Raw genomic sequence first — 19,337 nt, 5'->3', positions numbered from 1 at the left:
TTGTTCCATTGAAATACCCGGACAAACCATTCATGAATCTCCAGCAAAAGCCACGTTTAATTTTATGCAATACCGCGCGAATCTTCTGTAGATTATTCTTCTATCGCACGCATGCACACTCTGTTTTTGACAGAGAATAGAACGGAGCTCCATTGTTCATCAGTCCAATTAAGGTTTTTTGGCAAATCCTAGATGGACTGCTCGCTGAGCTGGGTTTAGTTTGGAATTAGTAGCTGGTCTTTTTGGCTCAAGATTAGCTGCCTTTTCTTCTGACTGTCCAATCACTCACAGCCACTCCTCGCGATTCTCTGAACTCTTGTCTGACTCGAACATCAGTGACGGGCCTCCGATTTGTCAGCGATTTGCTGAAAATTAATCGCCCATTTTTCTCAGGTGTGCACCTTTTTCTTCCGGAACCGCGACTTGAATGAAAGTTCTTAATTTCTCGCTGATTTTGGACTTGTCACAATAGGATGATTTCTTGAGCAGCTTTATCACTTGTTATGTCCATTTTCGGGTAGAATTCCTTTTTGCTGTTAACTGAAATGTGTATCGGGCGACATTTGAACCTTCTGTAATTGTATGGGTCTCTTCTGAGACGATTATTTTGCTCACGATTGTATTTTCAGCACAGTCAAAAGAAAATTGATGTAAATTGGTACAAAAGAAAGGTATCTATGTAAAATTAATCCTAAATATATGAAATATACCAAGTATCGAAAGTAAAAGGCTTAATATCAAATCTCAATATGTATTTGTACAATAAATATTCATTTTGAAAAATTACAATGTTTATTTTAATTAATTTTTGGCATCTAACTTAGCTTTTTCAATCAAAATATGATATTGAAATGAAAAAAAATAAAAAAGTACGAGTACATCCATTTAGAAGTTTTTCGAGTAAATATATCAAAATTGTTTCTCGATATTGCGAATTCAGTCACAAACAAACAACTAACGAAACGAAGCAAACAATATAAATTAGTATCAATAAGAATATGTTCACCAAAAAAGATGTCTTACCTTTTATCACTAAGATCCAACTCTTCGGAATTCTTATACCATGTAATATTTGGTTTAGGTATACCCAAAACGTCACAAGGCAAACTAAGCGATGCCGAATATTCACCCAACGTTTCCGGTTTAGCAGAAGATAAAAACCTAGGTTTTTCCAATACCTAAAAATAACTCTTTTTCTAAAAAATGTTGGAATTTCAATGTAAACCACTCATACATCATCCAAATTTCAAAATACGAGGACTGATAAATAAATATGTTGAATATATTATTATAGTAGCATTTGTCTCATCTTCGTCATCTTATCAAAACTTTCGAAGTGGCTATTGGCACCTTCCATGGAAAAATCCATGACTCTAATTTCAACCATAGATACACGAACATTTTAAAAAAAATGAGCCAAATGAAGCTTTATCCGTGTCTCTAATTTCAGCCGTGAATGTTACAATAATAAGCTTTAATTCACGGATGAATACTGTCCACGGATGAATACTGTCCATAGATGAATACGGGGATGTATTAATATCTAGTTAGCCTAGGCCAGTTCCAGGCATAAACAAAATATTGCGTTACCATAGCAACGAACAATAACTTATTAGAAGTGTCAGTGTAAAGTTTGATATCATAAACGTAAATCAGAGTTACACAATAAATTAAAAGAAAAAAAATGTCAACCGAAATTGTGAAAATCGAAAAATTGGAGTATCCAGCCATCATCAAGTACCTGTATTTAAAAGGGTCAAGAGGTAGTAAGCAATACTCTTGGTGATCAATGTCCTTCATATGCGACCGTGAAAAATTGGACTGCAAGCTTCAAAAGAGGTAAATTTTCCATTGAAGATGATGAACGATTAGGAAGGCCAGTTTCTGTGTCAGTCCCCGAAAATATCGATGCGGTTCATGACATGATTTTATCAGACCGTCGAATTGGGCTAAAACGGATATTTGACGCAATGGATATTTCATACGAATGCGTCCATCGCATATAGTTCACGTCAATTTGGATATGAGAAAAATTACTGCAAAATGGATCCCCAAATGTTTGAATGTTGACCAAAAGCGTGCAAGGGTAGAACTATCGGGTTAGTAGACTTCTTAAGCCGAATTGTTAGTGTGGATGAGACTTAAGTACATTTCTACGATCCAGAAACAAATCAACAATCGATGGAATGGCGACATTCTGGTTCTCCAAGACCTAAGAAGGTTTGTGTCCAAAAATCTGCAGGAAAAGTTTTTGCTTCAGTTTTTTGGGATTGCCATGGAGTAGAGAAAAGACGCGGAAAGCTATCCAGAGGTATTTTGTTTTTGCAGGACAAAGCCCCTGCCTCCAAATCTCATGTTACCATGCAAAAAATTCGTGATTAGGGTTTGAATTACTAGAATACCCCCTTTATTCACCAGATTTAGCTCCGTCCAACTATCATCTCTTTCCTCAACTGAAAAAAAGTTTAAAAGGTCGTAAATTTTCTTCCAACGAGGAGGTAATAAAAGCTGTGGAGGTCTGGTTTGCAGAGCAAGATGAAACATTTTTTTTGAAAGGTCTAGAGACGTTGCAGGTTCGCTGTAATAAATGTATCCAATTAAGAGGAGAATATGTTGAGTAATAAAATATTTTGACATTGAAATTTTGTTTGGTTCTATATTAGACTAAGACTTTTTCAATATATCAATATATTTATATTTATACACGAACAGTACAACAACAGTAGCAAACAGTACTTTGAGCATGGGATTATTGTGTTATTTTCCTATTTCTTGTATCATTATGAGTATTTTCAACAGTTCCCTTCCTTTATTCATAAATTATCCGACGGTGAATTTTATTTTCATTATAATCATCAACATACTCGTATTTTCACCCTTGTCAATCATATTTTACTTCCACCTTATTTAACTGTTCAAACGTCTGTCTTAAATCGCATTAGCAAATGATTAAATTTTATTTTGATCTGTACGCTCATTCTTGAGTCAGACACGGTTGTTTTCAAACTGAAGGTTTGGGTATAGGCAATTTTCTGTCTGCGATGTTGATGACAAGTTGATCATACTAAATAAGATTAAAAGAAATATTTCATACAATTTTGGTTACTTGGTTACTTTCACCTGAAGTGTTCCTTGATCATTTTAACCTCCTCGTTTTCCAATATGAGCAGATACAATGGACAACGTCGTCTTGTACTCCCTGTTTCGTTATTTATCCCATGGTAAAGATATTGTATTAATATTAGTTTGGAGAATTCAATCCAAGAAATATTCTACGAGGATGTATTGATATCTAGTTAACCTAGACCAGTTCCATTCATAAACAAAATATTGCGTTACCATAGCAACGAACAATAACTTATTAGAAGTGTTAGTGTAAAGTTTTATGTCAAAAAAGTAAATCAGAGTTACGCAATAAATTGAAAGAAAAAAAATGTCCACCGAAATTGTGAAAATCGAAAAATTGGAGTATCGAGCCATCATCAAGTATTTAAATGGGTTAAGAGGTAAGCAGATTTACGAAGATATGCTTAATACCCTTGGTGATCAATGTCCTTCATATGCGACTGAGAAAAATTGAACTGCAAGCTTCAAAAGAGGTTAATTTTCCATTGAAGATGATTACCGATCGGGAAGGCCAGTTTCTGTGTCAGTCCCCGAAAATATCGATGCAGTTCATGACATGATTTAATCAGACCGGCGAATTAGAATAAAATGGATATCTGAAGCACTGAATATTTCATACGAACGAGTTCATCTTATAGTTCACGTCAATTTGGACATGAGAAAAATTGCTACAAAATGGATCCCCAAATGTTTAATGTTGACCAAAAGCGCGCAAGGGTAGAAGTATCGCGTTCGATCTGTGCTCTTTTTGAAAACGATGTAGACTTCTTAAACCGAATTGTTACTGTGGATGACACTTGGGTACATTTCTACGATCCAGAAACAAAGCAACAATCGATGGAATGGCGACACTCTGATTCTCCAAGACCTAAGAAGTTTCGTGACCAAAAATCTGCTGGAAAAGTTCTTGCTTCAGTTTTTTGGGATTGCCACGGAGTAATCGTGATTGATTTTTTGGATAAGGCTAGAATAATAACTGGAGATTAGTATTCGTCATTACTGACGGGAAAAAATTGAAGAGAAAAGATGCGAAAATCTATCCAAAGATGTTTTGTTTTTGCAGGACAATGCCCCGCACACAAATCTCATGATGCCATGCAAAAGATTAGTGATTTAGGGTGTGAATTACTAGAACACCCCCCTTATAGTAGAAGAATATATTATAAGTGACCGATGTCTAAAAACAAAGGATATTGCAGTTCACATCTAAAAGAGATTTCATTGAGAGGAATCGAAAAGGAGAGCCCGTGTGAAAAAAGCAATGATCACGGAAAGCAACAGAAAAGTGATGGCTACAACATTATAAAATCTTTTTGTTTGTCTTTAAGGGATCAAAACACGACATATTATAGAATGCTCCAGTCCACGAAGCTTCCAAGTCTACTGTACATGAATGTGGCTTCACAGACATAGAATACTCACCACATAGCCCTGATCTGACCACGTACGATTAATTTATTTACGAGGCCGATTTGAGAGGTCAAGCATTTAACAGTATACGCAGTTGCATCATAGTTTTATAGTTGCAAGAAACTTTAGCCCGACGTTCTCAAAAGCGGGGGAACATAATGACAGTTTTTTTATTTATAACCTGTTAGGTTAAGAACTTATGGATGACACTACGTACAATTCACTTATTATATAAGTTTGTGGTATGTTAAGGATATCCCGATTCTACACCACCGCTTTAGGCAAGTGATGTTCATGATTTTTTAAATCGGTATTATTATGGAAAATTAATTAGTAGAGAATGTCCAAAAGAAAAAAACCTCAATGTCGCCAGATCTAACATCTCATTTCCCACCCCATGGAAAAATCGGCAATTAAAATTCAAAATCGATCTTCATCTAAGAGGAATTGTTGACAAAATAATGAAGCCGTTCCATAATTTAGAGGCACTCTGTAACCATATTCATATTATAGCACGTCTTTGCCAATATTGTTCGAATTAGTGACTCAATTCATTCTAAATAAGTTCTTGTATCAAACATCACTATTTTCTTTGATTGCAAAGGCATGGTGCGATTAATTTTTCTTATAGGGAGCAACCATGAATTTTATGAATTTGAAAAAAAAATCAAAAATGGAACATTTCCTTCTCCATGTCAACTTCGCGTTTTTATTAGATGAAGATCGTCTTTTCTATTCTGTCCACATCCACCTTACTTACGTAATTTAGCACCATGTGACTTCTGGCTCTTCCAAAAATAAAAAAATGTGCTAAACAGGGAACCTTTTGACATCATGACGACATTGAGAAGACCACAATAGAGCATTTGAGAAACTTTCCAAATATACTTCCAGTAACGTTGGGGTAAAGACATTGTTAGCCAAGGGCAGTAATTTGTTAACTTTTCACTATGTTCTTAATAAATATTTTTTTGTCACACCTGGTATATTAAAAAAATAGTTATTTATCTTAATTGATTTATACGTACCTCGACGTTTGCAGAGGCTGCTACCGTAGGAAATCCTCCTGATTTTAAATTAACCTGACATTCGTATGACCCCGAGTAAGTTGTATTAACTGAAGTTAATATCAATGTTCGATTCCAGATGTCATTAAAAGAATATTGAATTCCAGTGCTCTCTATAGGTATTCCATCTTTAAACCAAAGTGTTTCTAATTCATAAAGAGGTCTGGCGTTCGCGATGCAATCGATAGAAGTTTGAGAGGTTCCTTTGATTATACGTATATCTTTGGGGCCAATGATAATTTCAGGAGCTATTTCTTTGTTGTCGTGAGTCTCTTCAACTGTCAATTTTATATATGCACTGTTTTCTTCTTTGCCTTCCTGGGAGTTTATTGCACGCGCCCTACGAATAATAATAATACTAATTTTGATAAAGATATTCAGTGCGTTAATAAGATATTTGCTGAAATCAAAGAAAACGATGTAATTCTAATATTGAGCCATGAAAATTTACTTTTGACCGTCCAGCAATGATTTGAAGATTAGTTTATTATTGCAATGGACATGGATTCATATTATAGTTGCCGAACCGCAGGTGTTTCCACTTCAAAAAGTTGTAATTGAAGTACTTGAAATAAAATAATTGAAGATACTTTGAAATGAAAATAATTAATATTGATATAATGATGAACATATTCATACTGAGATTGGGTAAATAAGATAGCAAAACTGAAAATAATAAAAAATATAACTTGAGACTATGGTTGGAAAATGGAAAAACATCTATTAGGACTAACAGTATTTCCGATTCCCAAAATTTTTGCATATTATTTATTTAATGGAGAATAGTAACATCACTTCGTACTGCCTCAATCTTTAAATTTAAACCTAAACTTTTGTTTATAAATAAAATGAGCTTAAAACAAACAAAAAGAATCCTTTTTCTATTAAAAGAAATAAAAATAATGCTCGGTATGAATTAAGTTTTATTATTAATTTCGATTTATTACATATGATGTTGCTTAATTACAAAGCAGAGTTTTTCTGAAATATTGCTGACTATTTAAAGGTTTGAATTTGATATTGACAGACACACACACAGTTATCATACTCTGTTAATTAATTTAAAGCTTTCTGATAAACGTGATGCACACACGCGACGTATAATTGTCCATGCGCGAAATAGGGAACTCCAAGTTGATTACAACGACTGACCTTGCGATTTGTTTATGGTCATTGTAAAAGCCAGACGTACCGGAAATTGTAAAAGTTTAAAATCGAATTGATTGACTGCGACGACCTAAGTCAGATCATCTTCTCATCGGCATCGTAAATTGTAATTAATCAAAGTGAGAAAAGTTCTCGCGTACTTAGCAACAAAGTGTCACTATCACATAAGTTCAACAAAAAAATAGCAAATAACTTGAAATGTCACTATCACTAAGGATCACCAAAGTTCTCGCGCACGTAGCGGTAATCATCAATCACAAAGAAAGAAGGATGCAATTTGTCTGAGTTATCGATCGACATAGAGGATGGATCGACATATTAGTTGGTTGTCAAATGTCAAATATTTTGGTTGCGTTCAGAAATTTAATTTGTGACAAAACTCAAAATTTATCTATCTACATATAGTTGGTTGTCAAATGTCAAATATTATGGTTGCATTGAGAAATTTAATTGGTGACAAAACTTAAGATTTATCAATCTGCTTATAGTTGGTTGTCAAATGTCAAATATTATGGTTGCGTTCAGAAATTTAATTTGTGACAAAACTTAAGATTTATCAATCTACGGCCGTCGTAACTATTTTCAAGACCGCCACTATTAGATTGGCAGAAAGCAAAGGACTAATAGTTTTTTGCGTACATCTTACATTATTTCTATATACCGTGTAAAAGCTTGATTCGTAGGACAGATTTATTATGTAGACCATAGGAACGGAAAACAAGGGGCCTCCTTGATGCGATGTCGCACATGTTTATATTAGTTACGTTTCTGAATGTACATATACTACGGGGACCCAATAATAATGGAAATAGCATTACAATCACCGCTTCTTTTGTTGTGTTTTTGACATCTCGCTCATTACCAGTTGATGAATATCTATAATATGGACATAGTTTGTTTCGCCTAAATTTATTTTTTGCCAGCGCTTATATGTTATTGTTTAGTTTTTATGATCTTAAATCAAAGGGATCAACGGGAAGCTGTGAAGTTTTATTTTGTACTCAGTAAAAATGCAGTTGAAACTGTTTTCATATTATGAAAAGCTTGCAAAGATGACGGTATGAGAAAAGTTCTAGTGAACGATTTGAAAATGGCGACAAATGACAAATTTCATCGTGGACGTTATGTGGTATGGACACCAATTTCACAATATTGAAGGGGTCGAAAACATAACGACAAAGAAGCTGTACGTCATTTCTACATAGGTGAACAATGTTTGGATTGGAAGCACAGGTGGGACAAATGTATCAGTTGTAAATGAGAGAATTTCGAAGAATATGAAGTTGTTTGGAAGGAAATTTGGAATAAAATATTTTGTAACGTCGTACTCTGAGGTAAAAAGGTCCTATACCTTCCAATTTCACACATCTTCTTCAATATCTTTAACTGCTATTTGTTATTCTTCAAACTGTTTTTTAATTTTGATATTTTGAACTTGATACATTACCATTTCCCTAGGTGTTAAATTGTTCTACTAGTTCCAGTTAAAGTAAAAAAATCCGATTTTTGTTTGTCAAAACTATTAATTCCCTCTGTAACAATAAAATCTGGAAATTTACTTGAAAACTCTAATGGTAAGTTGCCAGATGTTGAGGAATGAGCACTCAGACTGTCAACTTGATGCTCTTCGACGATCATATCTTTTATACCTATATTCACAGTATATGAATATTCTTGGTTTATTATACGAGTACAATCATGAACTTGGAAGTAGACAATGAAGGCAGATGAGAGGTAGGAATAGATAGAATAGCTTTATAATTCAAATGTTTTCTAATGAAATTTGTAAAATCACTTTCTAGAAAATGATTTCAACACAAGCGATAATTTGATGTTGAACATTGAATTTCAAATAATTCTTCCCATCTAGAACACATATCAGGAAAGCGTTTGGAAATTTAAGCGAACGATCATTTATCTTGACAATTGACAGTAATGATAGATTTTTATTACACTAGCGCCACGATTCATAAGTGGCAGAATTAAATTTGTGTTGCTGAAATTTAGATTATTAAGTTGATCTTCTTATTGTGTATATTTTGTGATTGGAACTGTATGCCAAAGTTGATTATTATTAATAATATGTGTTATTAGTACAAACAAATCACATAGTTAATATTTTGAGTTTATTTTAATTCAAAAAGACATTATCGTAAGATATTAATATTTTCTTCTAGTTATTTATTTACGTGATTACATATCCATACAATAAAGACGAAGCTATTACATTTCATCATCTTCAGAATCAAAAGAGCTATCTTGTCATCGCTTGCACTACCATCGTTGGCGTTATTAGTGTTGTCAAAACCAAGTGTTGCAGAAGTCCCGGTTTTAATAAATCCCTTGCTTATTTAGGAAGGCACTCAATTCTTTTCTTTTAAAATTTTTTTTACTGTTTATCAAGGGATCGGAACTCAGTAAAAATGAATTAAAAATATCCTGGTTTGTTTTCTCACGACTACACTTTCTTGAAAAATGCTCCTGATATTTTTTAAAATCATTTGAAATATCTAATCCGGGCTTAGGTTTGTTTATGATTAAACCAGTTCGTTCACTAAATTCTCTCTGAGTACGGGCTTTGTTTTCCTGAACAATTTCTTTATCTGTACCTCGAGCTTGCCACTTTTTAATTGGTAATTTGCATGACAGATGTAAAAGGCATTCAAACATTCGTATCCATCTATGCAACACCGATTATTCGAATTCCAAATTTTGTTTTTATTTCTCTGTTAATCATTTCGTCAATACAATTGAAATACTTGGATGTTGGGTCACAAATAAAGCATTACATATTTTGCCGTCAATCATTACAATATTAAATCATGAGATGCCGTTAAAGCTTTGCCTTTAATTGCTTTTGCTTAATTTGCTTTTATGTGGTCGTCTATTTTATTTTCTTCTCTAGCTGAAACTTCAGTTGAATCTTTAATAAATTCAATTTTTATTGGGCGACAGTTTCGCACGACTAGGATTTTGGCACATGATTTTCTCACCACAAACAAGGTGTATTGGGACAACGCATGTTATAAACATAAACAACTCTATTATAATAATAAACAGTTTTTCCAGTTCTTCATCTTTAAGTGACTCAATCACAGGTTCCAGTGTCATTAATAGACGTTTCAAAATGTGGTCAAGTGAAGCTTGCAAGGTAACTTCCGCACAGGTAGAGGTCACTGTGATAGTTTTTTTTTCTGGATAACAATTTTTTTTGCAGCTTGAAATACTTTGTAAGAAGGAAATTTTTCTGGAGCACTTCTGAATCCTGATTATGTCATACTGGTGTCGAGATAAGTTCGCGTCCACTAAAACCGCTAAAGAACCTTCACCTGACATAATTTATTTCTCAAGCAACTTCTCAACTGTTTTTCTGTATCGACTCGCACGTTTCGGAGATGTGCTGATAATATCATCTAACACTTTTGAATCTTGCGTTTGTCCAGTAGCTCTTAAACTCATTTGAGTGGCATAATTTAATACATTTATTCATGTAAACTTTCTCAACTGTTTTGTTTTAAGTCGTTTAGTTCTCTTGAAACTAGATTCAAATGGAATTTCTGGTCGACCTTTTTTCCTTTTAGGAGTCTCTACATCTTCTCTTATTATAAATTAAATTGATATATGAAGCCATTCCGCATTATTTTTGAGAAACCTTTTTTCTATACTGAACGTTTTCATCCACCGCGGCTTAAACTGTAATTTGAAATAATGATAAAGTTTTATTTAAGCGCTTTTAAAGCTCTTCACTTTCACATTTCGTTTTCTTCAGTATTTCATCAAATTGTTCATCAATTTCATTTTTATTTAAAATTCTGAGAATATTAAAAAGTTCTCTCCTTGAAATAAACAAGGTGTTTGATTTCTTTCCTGAAATAAAATAAAGATAAAATTTAAACATCATCATTATTATTATTATTATTATTCGTTCAAACAAACTAAACAATTTTGAAAAGCTAAAATAATACCAATTATAAAAAAAATTATTTTAAAACTTGGACTATATTGGAACCAAATTGAAAGCTTACATATATTTTGAAAAATGTCAAAATAATATTGATTTATTTTGTTTTTTGTTTTAAATAATATTAACTAAATACATAAACTTTTCTGCGGATATAATTTCATTAAACTGTTGTTACTTACCTGAAGTCGAAGGTTCCATGTTGAAATTCAAACAGAAGCTATGAAAATATACACTATCCGTAGAAAACTGACTTTAGTACAGGGATTGGTAGTAAACGCTTTGTATTAATGATAATAACATTTACCTGTGTTATAATGAAGGGGATATTGTTTTTTCCAAAAATTATGGAAAGTAGGCTTTCTTTGCTAATTACTTTTTCGATTTATTGCCGGGTATAGGACCTTTTTGTCCCAGTGTGCGTGGTAAATAATAATATATTACCTATAGGCTTTTTGATCCGATAGCTCTGTAGATAATATTACCAATTGTTGATTGGTAGAATAAGCATATTTTTGTCCATACGGTGTATTCTCCTCATCAGTCTGCCATATTACATCTGGTTGTGGAGTCGATTCAATTTCCGGTATGTCTAGAATCGCGGCATCTCCTTCTTTAACACTTATAAATCTTTCCTTCTGGTCTTTAAAAACACCCATATCTAGAAACAAAACAAATTATACTGAAGTTTTTTTTATAATTTTTATAAATTTCAATAGTAAAGAGAGCAAATAATGAGGTATTCTTCATTAGATATTATTAACCATCAAATTGATATGGTTTTATAGTTCTTCCAATATCAATTGCAGATTATAAAAACTAGTCCGAAGCCCAGCCAATAATTTTGTTTGATCTACCATAGGCGTAGATACCTCATTTCATAAATTTATTATTTTTATAAATACTTTTAAAAATACGTATGCAAGAAAGTATTCATTAAAAGGCTATCGAATCAGTATAAATTGGATACGAACATACATACATACATACATGGAACATACGCCGAAAAAAATCATTGTTAACTTGCTACAACTCTCATTATGATTGCATTATCAGATTACTGAATATTTTCCTTTTTTAAACATTCGAATATATTTAAAACAACTTGCTGTATTTGTATATCTAAATCTTTATTATTAAATTCATACCTGTCTATTTCACTACATTGTGCAATTTCATTGTCACCCTTGATCTAAAGAACGCCATATTTCTATTTATTCTTATATATATATATCTCACCAAACGACCCCACTGCTTATCCTAGACTGTCTGGCAGGAATATTTCGTGTATATACTCTTTCCGATAGCTTCTGAATTTATGTTTACGATTTCATGTTTTCATTGGCATTGGATGATAAGTCCACGTGGACTGACGGTTTGTTAGATGTTTACCGAATTTTATACGAGGAGTGAACATAATTTTTCATTTCTTAGTTTGGTATGAATGCGTATTTATGAAATATTGATTGTTCCTCGCATAATTGTCTTCTGCAATTGATAATTGAATAACTTTAAAACTTTTTATCTCCATTTTATCTTTCAACAATTATAAATAGATCAAATAGATAACATCAAATAGTCCTCAAAGTATATCCAACTTGTCTTATATATACGTCATTCTACAATTCGAATCAAATTAGGGATTCCCCCCTGTGATTGTTAATAAATGGAATGGATAAATTCAGACAAGCATAAAAGTTTTCTCAAGTCCTCAGGTTTGAGAGAGAAACTAACAGTCAACAAGGCTGACACTCGGGAGGTTAAATTTAGTAAATCAAACAAGACTTTTCAGCTAATCCAACCAAAAAGTGAAAAATACTTTTTAATATTAGAATAAAATGGCTGAATGAAAATTAATGTCATTGTTGGAAATTTTCAATATTTTTCTTTTGAAAGTTCATTTCCCACATACCAAGTGGTTGTTATATATCATATAAACGTATAAATTGAATACCCATTACAAAAATTTAGCTAAAAAACTTTTTTTTTACTAGACAAATGATTGATTTTTGGATGGTTCGCACAGGTGATGTGAATTTGATCAAATTAATTACTTGACTTACGGTTTCAGGTAAAAGTCGTTTTAAATGAACTGGTAAAATCGGCCAAAAAGTCTCAGAGGTTACGATAGGTTAGGTTTAAGCTCGTACAATTGGTTGTTTGGTTGAACGAGCGCAAACTCGTGATTTTAACACCCGCCATAAAGTTTTAACTTCTGTTATAAAGTGTCAACTAGTGATCGTGGTTGCCATGAAGATTAGACAACTCGTGATCGTGGTTGTCATGAAGATTAGACAACTCGTGAGGATGATTAGGTAGCTCCGGATTCAAATTATTTACGTTGTTGAAAGTTTATTCGGTAAAAGAAAAAAGATTAACAGAATATAATTTTCATTGTGAACATCATGTATGGTAAGCAACTGGATAGTATTTAAAAGTGCCAACCATTTGAAATTTTGGTGAGTTTTTTGAACAATTGAAATTTATTTGAGTTGCAGTTTTTAAAAGATCTGTATTATTTATAAAATTGTGAATTTAGGTTAGGTAACCCAATCTAATCTAACCTTAAGGATTTAGAAGTTCTAGGTTTTAGTTTATGGATTTTCCAGCTTTACAAAATGGATTCGGTACCAAATTCCAGGTAATCCGCCACGTGTTGCATTATCTATTCGGACTACCTGACTACCTGACATATCCCCGTCTCAAGTTTGAGCATCCTTATCTCAACAGATTAAAAATCATCACAAGTTGTAGCGTACCCGCTTTATTTTATGCTGTGTAAATAATTTTATATGTACTTTGCAATGTTTAGTTTTTAGTAACCGTTTCTTCCATTGTTCCTAAACTCCTCAAATTTTGTTGTATTTGTATAAATTAGTACATTTTTAAAAATTTTATTTTAAATATACCAATTTGACAGTGATATACTACCATTTTCCTTACTCAATTGAAAGATTTTTATAAAATCTGATTCAATTTTTTTTATTTTAAAATAGCACCCTGAAATCTATTGAATATCAAATTTCTAGGGCAGAATTTACCACAAAAAAATCATCTAACTGCTATCTGGCTGAATTTATTACTGTCCGGTTCACATTTAAATCATATTTTATTTTTACTTACACGCAACCACAATTTTAATTTCTTCGCTAAGAATTGAACCAATTTTATTAGCTGCTATACACCTATAACTACCACCATCTTCCAATTTCGCAGAAAATATCTTGTAAAATGGATCAGTCGATAGTTCTGTTATAAAAGTACCATCTTTCATCCATCTAAATTGCGGTGCCGGATTACCTGTAACAAGAAGACTACATGAGGCATAAATAACTGATGTAAGACATTCTAAAAGTTAATTATAGTGAAAATAATTCACCATCTATTTCGATAAGAAGATAAGAGTGAATACCTCAGTATAACAATAATGAAATTTTTATCTCGAATGGTTGACCCTGTAATTTTTCGCTTTTCGAAATCCTTAAGAAATATTTATTATTTTTCATCAAATGCTCCCTATACCTAAACGCCATAATTTCGGAGTTAAGGCTACTTTTGCGTTAACTCCGCCGAAGTTAAAATAATACATTTAGGTGGCTATGACTGCTACAATAACAAATTTGACGTTTCAATAAATTATTATTTTCCATTAAAAGTCACAATGATCGCTTATCAGAAAAAGAACGAATTGATATTTTAATGATATTAGAATATGGTGATATGCGTAGTCAATAAGAAACCTGTAATATCTTCAATAATTTATATCCTAACCGAAATCCCATAACAAGATCTACTATTAGTAAATTAGTAAAAAAGTTTAACGAAACTGGAGCAGTAAAAGATTTATCAAATTCAGGACATAGAAAAACCGGGCACGAGTACGATTTCCGTGTCGCCTGGATTTGACTTTGCCATTTTGTAAATCGACCCGAAATAAGTCGAAAATGAAGAATAAAATTTTTCGATATCTCGCTTCGTTCTCGAGATATCGATACTTGAAGTTGGAAAAAATTATTTTTATTCAATATTTGTAATAATCAATCTAACCTAACTTACTTAAATTTTTTACAGGCAAAATTGTCTAAAAAAATAGGATAAATGATGCAAAAATAATTGCTAGAGAACATTTCCAGGACAATTGTGAAATACTACAATAGTCTGACTTTTCAATTATAAAACAAACGAAAATAAATAACTCTTGAAAGCATTCAGAAAGAAGATTTTTACATTAAATTACTAATTAAATCTTCAAATTGTCATTAAATATTTTTTTTATTTTATAAATAATGAAAAACAACCGACAATTCTTCATGAAAAATATCAAATTATTCATGTATTTATCGTATGTTAAGTTATATTCATTACAGAGTGATGAAAGTTATAAAAAATGACTCTTTTTGTGTTAAAAAGCTATTTGAATTGAAGTGATAAAATATTCATTTTAAACGAAGTATTGCACGCCATCTGTTTGATTATAACTTTAAATATCGATATCTCGAAAACGAAGCGAGATATCAAAAAATTTCATTTCTCATTTACGATTTCCGATAAATCCCCACAAACTGCAACAACTGAAAACAAATCTTTAGATGTTTGTGTCCTGTTAGAAGATTATCCACACTTGCGTATTTTTCTCTATAGTTTCACATTATCCGAGAATTTCCTTAGGTGAGATAAAGATCGCATGTTCTTTGCAGATATACGGACCAGGATTTATTTTGCTTATTTTTAATACGCCCGAGGGAGAAAAAACTGGATGACAGACTAGTTAGTGTTTTCACGAATCTATAAAATTGGAAGTTCACAACAGCACAGCACAACAGCAGAGAGCATGTTCCAAAAAGTTGTTTGACAACGGTGCTTGAAGTTTTGAAAACTTTTTTACGAAAAGATACGGCATAATTAGCGAGAAGAAGTAACAGCAATGGACAACTACCTATCATCCAGCGGAACTATTCATGGGCCATTTTGAAAAGCAAATCAGTCAAGAATTTCAAGGGTATGGTACAAGTATGTGGATATTTCACACCACCATATCCAATATGAAGAAGAAAAAATGCACATGAGCTAAACGACAACAATTGAGCCGTATAGCCGTTGCCTTCCTTCGCAAAAGATTTTTTATGTTTCGCCGAAAACATATGTAGCATTAGAGCCACGAATTATTTTTATATTATAAGTAAATTGAAATTAATAATTTCTCGAAAGAAATTATAAATTTAAACTCATTTATAATTATTAAAAGATATTCCGTAGTACACCGCTATTTAAGTCTATTCAAGTTTTGTTTGATATTTTTTGTTTTCTATTTATGTGGAATTTTGATGTAGTATATATTTTTTATCATGAAAGAAGATCATAACAACTTTTTCTGAAGACAAATGTACTTCTTAATAAATGAAATATTGAACCAATTTATCATTATTTAAAATAATAGAAATATGAGAAGTTGGTCTATTGTTAAGATTTTTTAACGATAGATATAACAATCGATGACTTATACGGAAGGACCATATTTCATCATAAGATGAAGGAAATGGAACAATGGAGATACCAACACTTTTTTAATAGAAATTAGGATAGAATTTTCTCATTTTACTTAATTTGTACATTTACTGTTGCCTTAACTTATAGGGCGATCGAGATACATTTTATTGAAAGTAAATTTGTACTCAAGATTATGTCGAAACAAATTTGATTCCATGTCTGCTTCAAATAGAGCTTCAATTATTTCGTTAATCGTAAAGAATGATTTTTGAAATTATTTTTTTTGAGGTTAAATTTAACCTACACATACGACATTGAATATCTGCATATTTATATCTTTGGCAATTACATTTTTAAAGCCCGCCGCAAATTGAGCCCAGCCCACGCAGAGCACACGCGTTGATTATTTTGTAGAACGTTGTTTCAAATGGAGTGGCGCATATTGAACCCATCCCACGGCCAGCTCCGACGCAACCTGGATCGCGTGGTACCGAGTTGTATCTGCAACACAGTTTCGTGGGTCGTGGGTAGCTACTTAAATAAACCATTCATTACTAAACAGTTTTTGACTTAAAAATGGAAAAATTAATTGAAATTGTGATATCCTTTCCTGTACTCTATGATTCTACTCATGAATATTATATGAGAGCAAAACTGAAGGATGATTTGTGGGAGAACATAGCTAAAGAATTAAATTTTACTGATGGTAAGTGATTTTATTTGCGTTGTCCTCTTGACCAGTAATATCCATTTCAATTAATTTATAAGCCTCACTAAACTGTCCTCTGTTTAACCGAAACGCCTCCTTGTACATATTTTCTGGAATTTCACCAGATAACTTGAACTCCCCGTAATTCACTTTTTTCGCATATATATTTATTTGTTTTACTTCTTCTTTTTTTTTGGTAGGTGCAACATATAAATCTTTTGTCATCCTCAGATTCAGACTCCAGATCGAGAAGAAGCTGCTGGCTCGCTGTCATCTTGTATACTAATGGGGATTTGGGTACAAATCGTGGGCGTGGTTTGTGTTCAATATGCGTTACTATTGAAAAACGTTGACCTGAGCTGGGTCTTGGTCCTCGCGTTGCTGTGCCTGGGCTGGGTTCAATTTGCGGCGGGCCTAAGACCTACCACTGTTAATTCTTTGTTAAAATCGTGTTTTATGAGCAATATTTAGGGTTGCATGCATTTTTTCAGACAAACCCTGGCAACAATTACTATATCGTCTGCGTAGTAGGTAGTAAACATCCGACGTGGATAATTCTGTGAGGTGATTGGGAAACAAGGCTAATTATAGCAGTGGGGCAACGACGAAGCTGTAGGTATCACATCTCTGAGTAGTTTACTCCCAAGGCAAACTATTCTACACCTTCTTCTGTGTTGACCGAACCTTATAATTTTTCTTGGAATTCGATCTAAAGCTAATCCAGATGCTTCTTCAGTGTAGTTTGCCATGAGTCTCTTCATTCATCATTATAGGTTTGTTTCTAATAATTACAATTTGTATAGCAAAAAAAAATTTTAATTAGAAACAGATTTTAAATCTTTGTAATATGAGGATGCCAGATGTAGTGCAAAATTCAAAAGTGATAATAATTCATAATTCACAAAAATCGATCAATTTGTGATTGGATTTATCAGCAAATAAATTTTGATTCTTCTATAAAATAAAGTATTTCATGCAAAAAATTGGAAGTAGTCAAAGATATATTTGTTTATTACTTATTTTTATAAATAGTTTTCATTTCTAACAAGTGTGGATAGTGAAACTTTCCCGTACGGTACTGCAGTTGTCCCGAACGACGCGGAGCAGAGTTCAGGCAAGCGGTCAAGTGCGGGAAAGACACTTTACGCAAGAGTTAGGAACATTGTTTTTTCTACGACTGTTTACAGCACACTATTTTCATAAAACAATTTTATAATTGCGTAAAAAAATTACACATTACGGCACTTTTTTTAACTCAAAAGCGTGAAAAAATAAATCGCTACAGTAATTTTTTTCACGCTTTTTGACCGATTTAGAAATTCTTTATCAATGCAAAAGAAAGAAACGTGAAGATTATAACGGATGTATAATTATAATTTAGTTGGTTGTTGGATTATTATCGTTCTATCAGAATTTTTTTTGTTTATATATTTTAAGGATGATTAGTATATCTATCTATGTTATAAGGTCGAAAAATCGATGTCAAAAAGGCATTATTGTTTGGTTTCGCGAAAAATCGATGCAAAAGGTGTATAATGGGGCAAAAAACCGATGTCAGACGGCATTATTGTTGAAGCGTAAAAAGACTCGAAGCACTCTGTATATTATGCTAAAATTATCTCACAAACGTTAAAGCTCAATGCTGAAAGTGAAGAGCCTCATGAATTTATAATAAATTTTGCAAGCACCTTGTACATTATACTAACATTATCTCTCACAATAAAAAACTACTTTTTCATACGTCTCGTATAGAATTTTTTCCCATGCCGCGCTACCGCAACGTCATTATTGTTTCTATGTTATTCTTAAAGGTGCAGTTGGTCGAAGATGTCGTCAATTTCCCCCACGGAGATGAGAGATTCGATTCCTCTTTCGATCTTTAGTTAGACATTCTGACACAACCAATTTTGATTTTTGCTAAATTTTCCGTATGAAAACCATCGCTTCCAAATTGGCAAATGCCCATAACAATAAATCTCTCATGCGCAAAATGTATCATCCTTAATTCTTGGTTATTACCATATATACGGTACTCTTTGTACTTTTAAAGAATAATATGCATGCACTAATTTTCTTATGCAAGCCCAAACTCTGTATTTTGCTCACTTTTTGGAAGGTTCAGACATGGCATTCTTTCTTCACATTAGGCTACAGCACGGTAAATGCTTCGGCGTGAAATATTTTGGCTTTGCAAAATACGACCTATGTCAGGCTTAGCTGTGTATCCAACTGACATAAAAAAGTTCTAAACTCCCAATTTTGTGCCAAGACTATTGGGACATAGGTTAGTTCGCAAATGGTATACCATGGGACAAGGACATTGAGAGAAGTATTGGACAAAAATTTATGTCAAGATTAGTTTTAGGTAGAGTACAAGCTTTTTGCTCGGCAGCAATAAGTGATGACCTCG

General features: G+C 32.7%; 1 protein-coding gene across 7 annotated transcripts in view; it reads right to left on the bottom strand.

Annotated features, from left to right (window-relative positions):
- The window catches only part of LOC130895974 (protein sidekick), a 585,707-nt gene that overhangs the window by 88,484 nt on the left and 477,886 nt on the right, over window positions 1–19,337 (bottom strand). For all 7 annotated transcript variants that reach the window (XM_057803673.1, XM_057803674.1, XM_057803672.1 and 4 more), the window contains exons 3-6: window positions 13,855–14,031; window positions 11,176–11,392; window positions 5,565–5,943; window positions 1,024–1,178 (exon numbers count right to left, since the gene is read on the bottom strand). In XM_057803673.1, coding sequence (XP_057659656.1) covers window positions 1,024–1,178; window positions 5,565–5,943; window positions 11,176–11,392; window positions 13,855–14,031 — 928 coding nt within the window. The remainder of the gene's footprint in view (window positions 1–1,023; window positions 1,179–5,564; window positions 5,944–11,175; window positions 11,393–13,854; window positions 14,032–19,337) is intronic.

Source organism: Diorhabda carinulata, chromosome 6, assembly GCF_026250575.1.
Source record: "Diorhabda carinulata isolate Delta chromosome 6, icDioCari1.1, whole genome shotgun sequence".
Classification (NCBI taxonomy): domain Eukaryota; kingdom Metazoa; phylum Arthropoda; class Insecta; order Coleoptera; family Chrysomelidae; genus Diorhabda; species Diorhabda carinulata.
The sequence above is the reverse complement of the archived record's forward strand: the minus strand, read 5'-3'. Positions and strand labels throughout refer to the sequence as shown.